The 14,816-nt window shown below is 50.3% G+C and overlaps 1 protein-coding gene across 1 annotated transcript in view; it reads left to right on the top strand.

Annotated features, from left to right (window-relative positions):
• Window positions 1-425: 425 nt before the first annotated feature.
• Window positions 426-14,816, top strand: part of DNAJC11 (DnaJ heat shock protein family (Hsp40) member C11) — a gene marked incomplete at both ends in the record, with an annotated part of 56,884 nt that continues 42,493 nt past the window's right edge. Inside the window, one exon of the mRNA XM_080692170.1 lies at window positions 426-497. Coding sequence (XP_080548296.1) covers window positions 426-497 — 72 coding nt within the window. The remainder of the gene's footprint in view (window positions 498-14,816) is intronic.

The following is a 14,816-nucleotide window of genomic DNA, read 5'->3' as shown; positions in this document are numbered from 1 at the left end:
ATGACCTGTCCTGACCGGGTGGGGATATCTAGGCTCCGCGTGCACCTGCTTGAGGGATGCCTGACATCCTTCCCAGCTTTGAGGACACGGGTGTTGCAACGCCCAGAGGATGACAACTTCGCAGATCTGACTTTACGCTTCTCTTGGGGGTTTAGAAAAAACCCTAAAGCTGCCTGGTTGGATTTCTGGCCCCCGGGTGCGCACGTGGAGGGTCCCACCCAGGCCGCCCGCGCCGCTCCCAGCCGCGGCCGCGCGGGGGCGCAGGGCGCGGTGCGCAGTGCGCAGGCGCCGGCGCCGGGGGCGGGGCCTCCGCGCCGCCAGGGGTCGCTGCGGCGCGCTTGGGCGGCCGGGGCGGGCGGCGCCGGCGGCCGCAGGGCCCTCTTGGTCGCGGCCTCGCCGGTTTAGCGGGGTGAAAGGTTGCGAAGATGGCGACGGCCTTGGGCGAGGAGGAGCTGGACAATGAAGACTATTACTCGCTGCTGAACGTGCGCCGGGAGGTGAGGCCCGCGGCGGGGCGCCGGCGGGGCTGCGGCCCGGCCCGGGGAGCCCGGGGGGTCCGGGGGGGGCCCTCGCTGCGCCCCCGCCCCGCTCGGCCGCGGCCCGGCGGGGAGGCCGCGTGACCCCGCACCGTGCGCGCCCGCGGCGGTGGAGCTGGCCGCCGCCCAGACCTCGGCCGGGGCCAGGCCGCCAGGCAGGCGGGCGGGCGTGGGCAGCCCCGGGAGCGGCCCCCCCGGGCCCGGGCCCCCCGGCGGCCACCCACCCGCCCCGGCCGCGCGGCTGTGTCGTCGCCCCGAGCCGGCAGCGCGGCCAGCCGAGCCGCGGACCCCAAGGTCAAGGCTGCCCGGGGGCCTCCCGGGGCTCTGCCCGGCCCCCGAGCCCCCCGTGGGGGCGCCCTGCTTCCGAAGGGGGCGCAGCCCCAGGAGCGAGCGGCCCCCGCCCGCCGGCCCCCCCGGAAACCCAAGGCAGAGCCTCCCCGCCTCCACCGGAGGCCCAGAGCAGGGGGAAGCCCGAGGCCCGAGGAATGGCCCCCACAAGGGCCTCTGCGGCCAGGCTGTAACCCCGTCTGCTGTCGGAATCAAAAGACAGCCAGGCCCCCACTCCCCGGCGTGTGTACCTTGCCCGTACGTTTCCTTCTGTTGAGGTCTGGCTGGAAGGACGGAAGGCTTCCAAGGTCAGGTCACAGGGCGCACCGGGCATCTCCAAGCCTCGGCCACAGGATTCCCCAATTACGCCTCTCAGGTTTCCCGACGGTGCTTAAAAACTCGCTCAGTTTGGTGGTCCTAAGCACACGCCGGTCGGCCGCGGGCGGTCAGTAAGCACTGCTTTGTGCGGCGGTAAGAGCTCCCGTATTTTGAGTGCTTATCATATACAGAGCCACCTTTCTGAACGAACACTTCGTATGATGTTGTCTAACTTCGTTCACACAGGAACCCTCCTCTTGACGGGCCTGGGTGTGTAAATGAGGAAACTGAGGCACAGGGAGACGCGGCCCTCATCCAAGGTCACGCCACTGCAGAGTGCCGGCGGTGGGACTCGACCCTGAGCACCCTGACTCAGGAGCCCCCGCCCTTGGCCTCACTTTACCAGGCTTCAGACCACAAAGCTCTTCTGGTTTTGTGACTTTGGGCACCATACATAAGCATCCCTCAGATGTATTACTGTGAGAACGTCCGGTGAGATATTTGGGGAATTTCTTAATTCTTCCCTAGGGTTTTGTCCCCCCCCCCCCCAATTTGCAGCTAATCAGTGCTGAGGCCTCGAGTAAGTCACTCTTTGACCTTCCATCTCTTTGCTGCTGAATGGAGCTGTCTGGCTAGTTAGTCTTTACATTTTTTTTCCCCCAGTTCTGGCAGCAAAGCGATACTCAGCCTTTCTTACCACCCATTCATAGTCTAGGTTATCGGTAAGGGGCAGCCATTTGCCCGTTTTCCAGGCTTACTGAGCCTTAGGGCAGCTACAGGTGATCAGGAGGACATTTGTCAAAGGGGTAACTTGAAACTGCTGGGATTTTAGGGCCTGGCATTGTTACTGTATTAGTGGGTAGGAGCCAAAGAAATATTTCATTTAGAAATTCTTTACTTCAAACTGGGTGTGGTGGCACACACCTGTAATCCTAGTACTTGGGAGACAGACTAGAGGACTGTGGTTCGCGGCCAGCCTCAGCTACTTTGTGAAGACGGCTGTAACTCAGACCCTGTTTCAAAATAAAGAATAAGGCTCAAGCCGGGCATGGTGGCACACACTTGTAATCCCCGCGCTTGGGAGGCTGAGACAGGAGGATCGTGTAGGTTTGAAGCCAGCCTCAGCTACTTAGTGAGGCTCTCAGCAACTTAGTGAGACCCTGTTTCCAAAAAAATATAGGTCTGGGAGTATAGCCTGGAGGCAGAAAGCCCCTGGATTCCACCCCCAGTATCACCAAAAAATAAATAAGGCTCAAGCCAAGCGTGATGACACACACTTATCATCACAGTACTTGAGAAGCTGAGACAGGATCACATAGGTTTGAAGCCAGCCTCGGCTACTTAGTAAGGCTCTCAGCAACTTAGTGAGATCCTATTTTCAAGTAAAAAATATAAAATAGGTCAGGGGTGTAGCCCCAAAGTAGAAGGCCCTTGGGTTCCATCCCCAGTACTACCAACAACAACAAAAAAAACCTTTTATTTCTAGCAGAGTATGGTGGCATACATCAGTTCTTGGGAGGTTGAGACAGAAGGATCACAGGTTTGAGGCCAGCCACAGCAATTTAGTGAAACCCTATTTGAAAGTCAAAAGGGCTGGGGTTGTAGCTCAGAAATAGAGGCCCCTGGGGGTTCAGTCCCCAGTACAAAACGTGTGTGTGTGTGTGTGTGTGTGTGTGTGTGTGTGTGTGTGTGTGTGCGCGCGCGCGCACGCGCGCGCGTGCGTATGTATACATAATAGTTAAACAATTTAAGTTATATGAGTATGTAAAAAGTTAGCTTGGAATCTCCTTTCACGTGTCTTAAACTTTATTATTTTAGAGAGAAAAGGTGGGAATAAAGAATTTCAGCAAATTCTGCTGAAAACAAGACTCATGTTCTTTAATAGTCCCCTTTCTCTACTTATAGAGTGGAGACATCATCTACCTGCCTCACACAAGGGGAGGGGATAATTTACCATTAACTGGGGTACACCAAAACCAGGCTGGCTTTCTGGTAGTGTTGTTAAATGCATGATCAAAGCCCTAATATTTAACTCATCCGAGATTTCTTTTTTTTTTTTTTTAGCAGGGTCTCCCTAAGTGGCAGAGGCTGGCCTTGACCCTGCATTCCTCCTGTCTCAGCCTGTAAGCACTGGGATTACAGATGTGGACCACCATGCCCAGCCTCTTCTAAGATAATCTTCTGGGATCCTGTTTTTGTTTTGGTACCAGGGATTAAACCCAGGGGCAGTCTGCCTCCAAGCTATACCCCCAGCCCTTTTAATTTTGAAACAGGGTCTCGCTAAGTTGCTCAGGGGCGCCTGCTACCATGCCCGGTGAGAAAGGATTCTTTAACAGTAAATCATGAGTGAAAACTTTTTGATCCTTAAGCTTTTTATTTACTTACTGTGCTGGGGACGGAACCCAGGGGCGTTCTACCTCCAAGCTACACCCCCAGCCCTATTTTATTTTTTTTATTTTGGAAGAAAGTCGCTGAGGCAGGCCACAAACATGCAATCCTCTTGTCTTATCCTCCCAAATGCCAGGATTATAGACGTGTCCCACCACACTCGGCTTTTTACGCTTTTTGTAGAATTTTTAATTGACAAATCAAAAGTCACATTCCTAAATGAGTCTCATTCCTTCTGTATCAGTATTGCACTGCCTTTGAAAGAATTTCATTTTTACAGTGTGTCATGCAAGCCGTGTGTATAGCTTGTTTTAAGAGCTCTGGTCCCAGTAATTTTGGCCTTGAGGAGCCAACTTCTTTTTCAAGTTTGAAAAAATTTTTTGAAAAAAAACACAGTTGTTAAGTCCAAAAATTGTCAAGTACAAATGTGGGTCTCGGCACCTTGTGTAGGGTCGTTGTTCAGGGTCTTCCTGCTTCCAGAGTGGCCGGGGAGCTGGAGGTACAAAAGTATCGCTGCCAACAAACCCCCCGCGCCCCGAGCTGGGACCAGGAGTCTCCCTCCAAGCTGCACCCCCGGCCCTTTATGTTGAAATGGGGTCTCGCTGAATTGCCCAAGGTCTCCCTGAGCTCTGTGTGTGTGTGTGTTACTGGAGTTGAACCCAGGGCTGTTCTATGTCTGGGTTATACTCCAGCCCTTTTATTTAGTTAGGTAGGTAGGGGTACTAGGGATTGAACCCCGGGACATTCTACCTATGAGTTACAGCCCCGGCCCATTTTCTTTTTTATTGTGAAACAGACTCTCACTAAGTTGCCGAAGCTAGCCTTGAACCTGCAATCCTCCTGTCTCAGCCTCCCAAGTACTAGAATTACAGGGGTGTGCCATTGCCCCCTTTTCCTTTTCTATTTATAATTTGTGGTTAAATCCAGGCTTATTCTACTTCTGAGCTACATTCCCACCCCATCCCCCTTTTTTTAACTGGGTTTGAGCCTAGAGGCATTCTATCTCTGAGCTATACTTTCACTCCTGTTTTTGTTTGTTTTGTTTGTTTGTTTTAATTTTAAAACGGTCTCAGTAAGTTGCTGAGGCTGGCCTGAAACTGATCTTCCTGTCTCAGCCTCCCAAGAATTAGGATTATAGGCATGTGCCACCATGCCTGGCCTTTAATATTTCTTTGTTTGTTTGTTTGTTTATTTATTTTGTGGTGCTGGGGATTGAACCCAGGGGCACTCTGCCTCTAAGCTGCATCCCCACCCCTGTTTGTTTGTTTGTTGCAGGTCTGGGAAATGGAACCCAGGGACATTCAACTTCCAAGCTTCACCCCCTGCCCTCTTTTTTATTTATTTTGAAACAGGGTCTTACTGGGTAGCTGAGGCTGGCCATGAACCTGCAATTCTCCAGTCTTGGCCTCCCAAATACAGGGATGACAAACACCCTGTCCTTAGGCGGGCGCAGTGGCACACACTTGTAATCCCTGCTCTTGGGAGGCTGAGACAGGAGGATCACACAGGTTCGAAGCCAGTCTCAGCTGGCTTAAGAGACCCTGTTTCCAAATAAAATATAAAATAGGTCTGGGAGTGAGTGCCACCAAAAAAAAAAAAAATTCTGTCCTGCTTTTTAATTTTATATTGAAACAAGGTTTCACTAAGTTGCTGAGGCTGACCTCAAATCTGCTATCCTCCTATCTCAGCCTCCTAAGTACTAGTATTACAAGCATGGGCCTCCACTCCCCACCCCTTTTTTTAGTTTCACTAAATTGCAGAGAGTCTTGCTCAATTGCTGAGGCTGGCCTCAAACCTGTGGTCCTCTTGTCTCAGCCTCCCAAGTACTCAGATTACAGGTATAGGCCTAGATGAATTTACTCTCTTTAAGAGACAGTGATGCTTCTGAACTGTCAACTTAGTTGATTTGGAGCATAGGAGGCTTCACTGGGAGTTGGGGCTAAGCAGATCATAGGATACAGATTCAGGGACATTAAAAATGTCTGAAGCTGACTGGGCACGGTGGGCACACTTGTAATCCCTGAGCTTGGGAGGCTGAGACAGGAGGATTGCACAGGTTCAAAGCCAGCCTCAGCTACTTAGTGAGGCTCTCAGCAACTTAGTGAGACCCTGTTAACAAAGTATAAAATAGGTCTGGAGTATAGCCAGGAGGTAGAAAGCCCCTGGGTTCCACCCCCAATACCAGAAAAAAAAAGTCTGAAGCTGGTGTGGTAGCACATTACCTATAATGCCAGTGTTTGGGAGGCTGGGACAGGAGGCTCTCGGGTTGGAGGACAGCCTTAGCAACATAGCAAGGCTCTCAGCAATCTAGTGAAACCCTGTTTCAAAGAAAAAATAGAAAGGATTAGGATGTAGCTTGGAGGTTAGAATGTCCCTGGCTTTCAATTCTCAGTACCAAACACAAAACGAAAAACTACCATAAAGATTGGTCTCAGCCGGGCGCGGTGGCGCAGGCTTGTAATCCCAGCACTCGGGAGGCTGAGGCAGGAGGATCGCGGTTCACAGTCAGCCTCAGCTACTTAGTGAGGCCCTCTGCAACTCAGTGAGACCCTGTTTCAAAATAAAGCATAAAAAATTGGGCTGGGTAGAATGCCCCTGGGTTCCATCCCCAGTACCACAAAAAAAAAAAAAGAGTGGTCTCAAATACACAGTTGTGAGTTGGTGACTCTGGCAGGGACGCGAGGAGGCGGGAAGGAACGCGGAGTCGCTTGCGGAGCCGCGAGGTGGAGAGGAGGGAGCGTTGAAGATGCCCGGCCAGTTCCAGAGTCGACTCAGTGTCATTAGCCAGCGACAAGCAGTTAAACTTAGAACTGTGTTTCTCTAATGGACCATGAGCCCGTTATTATCTTGCTGCTTTGGGCATTTCAAACAATTGCTTCTTGAAAATTTTATGCTCTCATTTTGCATCATCTACCAAAACTTTTGGGTTTTTTTCTTGAAGAGCATTCACTTGAAATCTCTTAGACTTACCGTGAACGACAGGCCGTGCCGGCGCGTGTTCTGCTTGGCTGTGGGACTTGGGTGTTTACTTTTGTTACACTTTTAATTTTACTGATTTTATTTACGCCCTACCTTGTTCCTGAAAAGATTTCAGACAGCTAACAGATGTACAAATAAAGTGGCGTGCCGTGTCAAAGGGGGCGCGTTTCTCTAGAAGACCCCTTTGGGGGGACTGCTGGTCATCCCCAGGCTGTGGCCTCGACCTGTCCCTGCCCTGGAGAGGCCCGGCGTGGCGTTGCGGCCTGCTGGCCGGATGCCTGTAGACTCCTGCGCTGTGGGACCGCCCTTGCGTGTCTTGTGTATGCAGTGGACCTGCCCGAACTTGCAGGAGCCAGAGGGCCCTTCCACAGCAAAATGTCACGCCAGTGGGCGTAAACTCCGTGCCTGGGTGGGATTCGACGTGCACACAGAGGGAAGCCAGGCTTCTAGAGAAAAATAAGCCAAATTCTTAATGTGAATACGGTCTGAACCATCCTTTTTTTTTTTTTAATTTTTATTTATTGATTGTGATATTGGGGATTGAACCCAGGGGCGTTCTACCTCTGAGTTACACCCCCAGCCCTATTTTATTTCTTATATTTGAAACCGGGTCTCACTGAGTTGCTGAGGCTGGCTGAGAACCTGCTGTCCTCCTGTCTCAGCCTCCCAGATCTGGGATTACGAGCGTGCGCCCCCATTCCCAGCCTGAACTATCAATTTTGATGGGACTCAAACTTCCCAAACAAGCTTGAGGGCTTGTTTCAAGAGAGGTGGCCTTTTAGCTGGGCGTGGTTGGGAGGCTGAGACGGGAGGATCGAGGTTCTTGGACAACCTCAGCTACTCACTGCAACTCAGTGAGACTGTGTGTATAGGGCTGGATGTGTAGCTCAGAGGTAGAATGTCCTGGGTTTCATCCCCAGCACCACACAAAGAGAGAGAGGTGGCCTTTTGATTCACTCTTGTGTCTCTAGGGCACCAGATAAATATGTGACGTGACCAGGAAGAGTAATGAAAACAAAGTTGTACTGTGGTGGGAAAACATTTCCTGTGCCCTTGGAATGACCTCTAATGGGCACCCAGAGGTTTCTGCCCTTGGCCCTTTTGCTCTTGAGTTCTGTCAGCAGAGATCTGTGCTGAAGGACAGGATTCCACTCTGCCCTGACAACCTTAAAGAGGAGTGTTGTACCCACCCCTTTTTTTAGGTATTTAGAATTTTGTCATTACTGATTACCTGATTCTTTTTTTTTTTTCCCATTACTGGGGGTGGAAGCTGGGGGCACTCTACCTCTGAGCTACAACTCCAGCCCGATTTTATTCTTTATTCTCACAAGTTGCTGAGGCTGGCAGCAAAAATGTGATCCCCCTCTGTCTCAGCCTCCCAAGTACTGGGATTACAACTGTACGCCACCACGCCCCGCACCTCTTTCTTTTTAAATTTATATTGTCATCTTGAGAGTATAGTGTTGTGAGTTTTGTAAGTTTTTTTTCTAACTCCAGATTAAGTAAAAATTAAGGTTAAGCTGGGCATGGTAGTACACACTTGTAATCCTTAGTATTTGGGAGGATGAGACAGGAGGATTGTAGGTTCCAAGCCAGCCAGAGCAACTTAAAAAATAAAATAGGTCAGGGAATACAGCCTGGAGGTAGAAGGCCCTGGGCTCCATTCCCAGTATGCTACCAAAAAAAGAAAAAGGTTAAATAGAACTTAAGTGGCAAAAGGTTACTCCAATTGTAGAAACTTGGAGTTGGTCGATCTCCTGTTTGGCTTTTCTGATTCGTGACTTGCCTGGTGCTTTGCTAAGCTTTTCCAGTCGAAGGGTCCTGAAACAGCTGCAGGAGTGACTTTCAAAATCACGTGAGCTCTGATGAGTGCACCTGACCCCGGCCTCGGCAAAGATGCGACAGCTCAGGGGTTGAAAGACACCGGAAGTGACTCCGCCCAGCTCCCATGCATGTTGAGCACCTCGGAGCATTTGTTGATGTTTTATTTAATTAATTTATTTATTTATTTTGATGGTGCTGGGGTTCTGGAAACCCTTCTACCTCTGGGCTACACTCCCAGACCTAATTTATACTTTTTATTTGGAAATAGGGTCTCTTAAACCAGCTGAGGCTGGCTTCAAACCTGTGCGGTCTTCCTGTCTCCACCTCCCAAGCACAGGCTTGTTGGTGATTTTAAATGGCCAGAGATGGTCAGTGGCTGAGCTTCAAAAGGGTCCTTGTGCAAACAGTGGCTTTAATGGACACAACCTTTCAGGTCAGGGCCGAATTTGACCTTTTAGCAGCAGCATGGGGAAGGATTACTCTGAACGCCTTTCTTTGTGCTTGCGTGTGTGTGTGTGTGTGTGTGTGTGTGTGTTACTAGGGATTGAACCCAAGGGCATTCTACCTCTGAGCCACATCCCCAGCCCTTATTTATTTTTAATTTTGACACAGGGTCTCATTAAATTGCTGAGGGCCTTACTAAGTTACAGAGGTTGGTCGCAAACCTAGGATCCTCCTGTCTCAGACTCCCAAGTACTGGGATCGTACGTGTGTCAACATGCTGAGCTGAACCTAGTCTTCACCCATAAAATCTCAACAGTTTCAAGCCGGGTGTGGTGGCGCACGCTTGTAATCCCTGCGCTTGGGAGGCTGAGACAGGAGGATCACACGGGTTCGAAGCCAGCCTCAGCTACTTAGTGAGGCTCTCAGCAACTTAGTGAGACCCTGCTTCCAAATAAAATATAAAAAAGGTCTGGGAGTATAGCCTGGAGGTAGAAAGCCTCTGGGTTCCACCCCCAGTACCACCAAAAAATAAATTAATTAATTAAACAGTTTCACTGTCCATAGAGCTATTACAAAAATGTTAACTGCTTAGCATAGTAATGAGCATATTATTACTGTGTGTGTGTGTGTGTGTGTGTGTGTGTGTGTGTGTGTGTGTGTGTTGTGCTGGGGATTGAACCCAGGGCCATCTTACCTCTGAGCTACACACCCCCAGCCCTGTTTATTTTTGAACAGTCTCACCAAGTTGCTGAGGTCTTAATAAGTTGGATGAGTCCTTGATCTGGTACATATATGTTCCCTCTCCGTAGACTTTTTTACTTTCATGAACAGTTTGATTAGAACCTGCCCACATAAGTTATTAATTTCCAGCCAGCTTTTAGATCAGTAATGGAACCCAGGGGCATTCAACCTCCGAGCTATACCCCCTGCCCTATTTTTTACTCTTTATTTTGAAACCGGGTCTCAGTGAATTGCAGAGGGCCTCACTAAGTAGCTGAGGCTGTCCGCGAACCGCGATCCTCCGGTCTCAGCCTCCCGAATGCTGGGATGACAAGCGTGCCCACCACGCCCCGCGTAATTGGTTTTCTTGATCCTCAGTATGGTTCTATAAAATGAGCTTCTACTGCTAGCCACAGGTGCCTTATGCGTAAACGCTAAGGTTGAGTGAGGATACGAGTCGAAGCATCTCGCTAGCTGTGAATCCGCAGGTGCATTTGCAACGCCTTTGACACCTGAAGTCCTGGCTTCGTGGCGCTCTTGGCCTTAACCTTGGGAGCCGCTCGTGCTCCGTCCCCGGAGCTCAGTCCTTGCCTCCTTGACTTGTAAGTCTGCGATCCCTGGTCTGTCTGCCTCCAGGCCCTCCCTGGCTGTCCTGGACGCGCTCTGGTCTTCGTTCAGCATTCGGTGATTGACCCCTCTCGGCTGCGCCTTGTGTCCATGCGTGCTCTAAGGGTTTGGCCAACGCCAGCTCCTTCGTTTCTGTCCAGCCTCTAGGTCAGGACGCCTGGCCCCGGTGCATTTTTAAAGTCCTCGTAAGCGAGATGTTTTGTATGCTTCCTGGCTACATCTTGGGGATGTCCTGCCTCCGCCACACGGCAAACCACGTGGCCAGGGACTGTGCTGTCGGCCCCACCTTTACATCTTCCACGCGTCACCAGACACATAATAGGTCCAGTCGCGCACCGTGCTGCGTGTAAGAGCAGGACTTGTCAGGACCGCGCGCCCATCCGAGTACTCTGGCGTTCACACGAGGAGTGGCACGTCTGTTGGACTAGCCCTGTCATTAACCAGTGCGTGGCTAGCATGTTTGCTGAATGAATAGCAGAGGGTGGTCATCCAAAGTGATTTCCTGCCGGCTTCCGCTACACATGTTCAGTGTTCCGTCTTTTTTTTTTTTTTTTTTTTTTTTTTTGCGGTACTGGGGATGGAACCCAGGGGCATTCTACTTCCAAGCTACATCCCCAGCACTATTTTGATTCTTTATTTTGAAACAGGGTCTCACTAAGTTGCAGAGGCCTCACTAAGTAGCTGAGGCTGGCCGAGAGCCTGCGATCCTCCTGTCTCCGCCTCCCAGGTCCTGGGATGACAAGCGTGCGCCACCGCCCGGCCAGTGCTTCTGTCCTCCAGTGAGCCAGATCCCTGCTTCTGTCCTCCAGTGAGCCAGATCCCTGCTTCTGTCCTCCAGTGAGCCAGATTCCTCCGCTATTTTTCCCCCTGAAGTGCCTCAGCCCTTCTCTGGTACCAGAATCTCCATTCTGTGTTCCTGCTTCGATCTGTTTACATTGTGACCGCCCTGAAGCAGACCTCTTGTATATTGCTTAGTTAAGTCCAGGGGTCTGTGGGTTCTCATGGGGGAAAAGTAACTTGAGGGCAGGACTGTCTCTTCGCACCTGGGTGGCGCGCAGCGCGCTGCCCTCAGCGGCGTGCGGCTGGAGCACTGGACGTTGCTAGTGCCTCTCACCTGGTCCGGTTCGTTCTTTGTGGCATCCCTGTACTCGAGGAACGCGTTGCAGGCTTACACTTAAGTCATTGGGAGGAATTTCTCAGGTTTTCGCTTAGTAATTGTAAATTTCACTTACAAAAATTGAATATAGTTGGGTCCAAGAGGAAATGAGCAGTCACACGCGTGGCAGGATGCACGGCCCAGAGTAAGCCAGGGCCGAGGCCGGGCCTCAGCCGGGTGGCAGGGGCGGGGAGCGGTGGCGACTCCCTGCTGGCTTGCCCTTTTTCATCTGGCAGGTATTGATTGTGTTTCTCTTGTGTTTCTTTATTGCAGTGGGGAAAGGTTGCCTGTTTATCATCTTCTGCACTAGCACCAGTAATGATGTTTGTAAAAGAAAATAAGTTTCAGATGGATCAGATATATTTCTGTACCGTCATGTTTCTTTTGTCTGTTAAACAGAGCTGAATTTCTGCAATAAATACAGGTTAGACTCAGTTTAAGTCCTGTTCTACTCAAAAGGTCCCTTCAGAGCTCTGTCAGGCAGAATGCAGCGTGCTTGGCGTTGCCACGTGGTTCCGGGTATATTGTTGGGGTCTGTTACTGGTCGAGGATAAATTCCGTGTACCTTTTTTCCTGATCCTCCAAAGAAAAGCGGAGAAGGCAACAGGAAAAATGGCGCCAGAATATAGTAGAGAAGTGTCTTATTAGCCGGGTAGGGTGGTGCACGCCTATAATCCCGGTACTTGGGAAACTGAGACAGGAGGATCACGGATTTACAGCCTGCCTTAGCAACTTAGGGAGGCCCTCCGCAAATTAGTGAGACCTTGTTTCAAAATAAGAAATAAAATAAGGCTGGCGCTATAGCTCAGAGATAGAACCCTCCTGGGTTCATTCCTCAGTACTGCAAAAAAAAGAAAAAAGAAAGAAAATTAAAGTGTCAGACTGTATAGTTGGAGCCTTTCCAGAGTGATGAGGTGGGTTTTCTCCAAGTCTGGTCTGGGCTGCTTGTTGGTGCCTGAGGAGCACGCAGCTTGGCCTCTTGCTGTGATCAGTAGCTACGAAGGACCCCGGATGATGTGTGGGCCCGTTCTGCCCATGGAACCGCCGTACTCAGCACAGAGCGCCCGTGCTGGCTCTGTGTAAATGAGCTCTGAAATCTGGTCTTTAGAGTCTATGAACACCCGGTATCATTAAAAAAAAGCACAGATTTTTATTAGCCAATGCAGTTTATTTCCATCAGATTATTTGGTAGCATATGGACAGTAGTGAATCTTCAATTGTGGTAATTAGACAAACTTCCCAAAATCTAGTTGAATATAGTTTGTTGAAATTCCGTAATAGAAATATAGCCCGAAGTTTGAGTTTGAAATTAGAGGCCACAGCTATAAAAGAACATAAGAGCTTTACTGTCCTGAAGTGAGTGTAAGTGTGAGATACTATGAAATTGTTCCTTACATGCTGTATTCCGTTTTCCAAGTATTGAGTCAGCTTGTGTAATCGTGGCAGTCATACGCATTGCGGGGAGATAGGCCCACGGGGCAGACCCTCACCTGCAGAGTCAGAGGCTCAGACACAGGGCGGAAGAAGTGAGGGACGGGATGAGCTGCGCTGAGGAAGGGAGGACTATCCGTGTCTCCTAGGAATGAGCAGCAACTCTCCAGGAATCCCGGTGCGCCTTTGCGCTCCATTTCTGGTTTCCTGTCATTGTGTGTGTGTGGGGGGGCGTTTAGCATGCAGTGGGATCGCAGTGAAGTTAGAGGTTGGCTGGTGGTTACTCTGGCCGCTGTCTTACATCCAGGTGGTTTTGGTTAGCTCACCTGAAAAGGAACTTCTGGCCTTTAGACATTCCTCTATTCCTCCTCAAACATGAGCAAGATCTGGGTAGGGCAAAAATGTGGCCGAGTCACTACAGGATTAGGTGGGGCAGCAGAAAATAAAGGCAGAATGGCAGTGTGTATTTGTGTGTCTCATAAGGTTCACTGGACAGACGCTACAGTCTAAGGGAGTGAAATGTATCTGCTACTTCTTATTTAGAGAAGGAAGTATGAACCAATTGGAAGTTAGAGTCCTTAAAAATGAGGAACCCAGGCCGGGCGTGGTGGCGCAGCTTGTAATCCCCGCGCTTGGGAGGCGGAGACAGGAGGATCGCGCAGGTTCAAAGCAGCCTCAGCTACTGAGTGAGGCTCTCAGCAACTTAGTGAGACCATTTCCAAATAAAATATAAATTAGGGCTGGGAGTATAGCCCGGAGGTGGAAAAGCCCCTGACTTCCACCCCCAATACCACCAAAAAGAGAAACCCAGCTGGGCATGGTGGTGCACATTTGTAATCCCAGCATTTGAGAGGCTGAGACAGGAGGGTCGCAGTTCAGGGACAGCCTCAGCTACTTAGCAAGGCCCTTTGCAACTAAGTGAGACCCTGTTTCAAAATAAAGACTAAAAAATAGGGCTGGGGGTGTAGTTCGGAGGTACAATGCCCCTGAGTTTCATCCCCGGTACTGCAAAAAAAATGATAAACCTAGCAAGGTGCAGCAGTATGCACCCCGAACCTGTGATGCTCTCTCTCGGCTCCCAAGTACTGGAATTACAGGCAAGGATCACCTGCCTGGTGACTCCTTTTTATTTTGAGACAGGTTCTCACTAAGTTACCCAGGTTGGTATCAAACTTTCAGTTCTAAAACTGCAGTCTTGCCAGGCGTGGTGGCGCACGCTTGTAATCCCTGCACTCGGAAGGCTGAGACAGGAGGATCACGCAGGTTCGAAGCCAGCCTCTGCTGGCTTAAGAGAGCCTGTTTCCAAATAAAATATAAAATAGGTCTGGGAGTGTAGCCTGGAGGTAGAAGGCTCCTGGGTTCCGTCCCCAGTACCATCCCAAAATAAAAATAAAATAAAACTGCAGTCTTCCAAATTGCTGAGATTACAGGTATGCACCACCATGTCCATCATCATTGATATTTTGAAAGGGATGATGTCAAATCTCTAGTCACTATTAAGTTTTCCAACCATGAATATGAGATATCTTTCCCTCCATTTGTCTTCTGATTTCCTTTTTGGAGCATTCATTGTTAGTATATAAAAATGCAAGTGGCGTGTGTGTGTGTGTGTGTGTGTGTGTGTGCATGTGCGTGCACGTGTGTGTGTGTGTGTCCGGCTGCTGCTCAGTTCTTGTGGGGAGGGTTCTGGGGTTGAGGCCAGGAGCATTCTATCTCTGAGCTACACCCCCAGATCTCTTATTTTTTATTTTGGAGCCGGGTCTCAGCATGCCACAGAGGGCACCATCGAGCCGCTGGGGCTGGTGGGAGGCTGCTCTCCTCCTGCCTCAGCCTCCCAAGTGCTAGGACCACGCGTGTGCCCAGCACTCCGCTCCTGGGTCCCGTTTTAGATTCCATCAGGCTTTCTGTGTGTGGAATTCCTGGGGTTCTGTGTACACAGCCGTCATCCAAAGCAGATCCTTTGAGTCTGGATTCCTTTATGTCTTTTCTTCCTAATTGTTCTGGCTGATCCGCTATTGAATATAAGTGGCAAAAGGGAAAAAAAAGATATCCATACTTTGCTCCTG

This window comes from Muscardinus avellanarius, assembly GCF_963383645.1.
Source record: "Muscardinus avellanarius genome assembly, chromosome: 3".
NCBI classification, from domain to species: domain Eukaryota; kingdom Metazoa; phylum Chordata; class Mammalia; order Rodentia; family Gliridae; genus Muscardinus; species Muscardinus avellanarius.
This window is presented reverse-complemented; position numbering and strand designations above follow the sequence as displayed.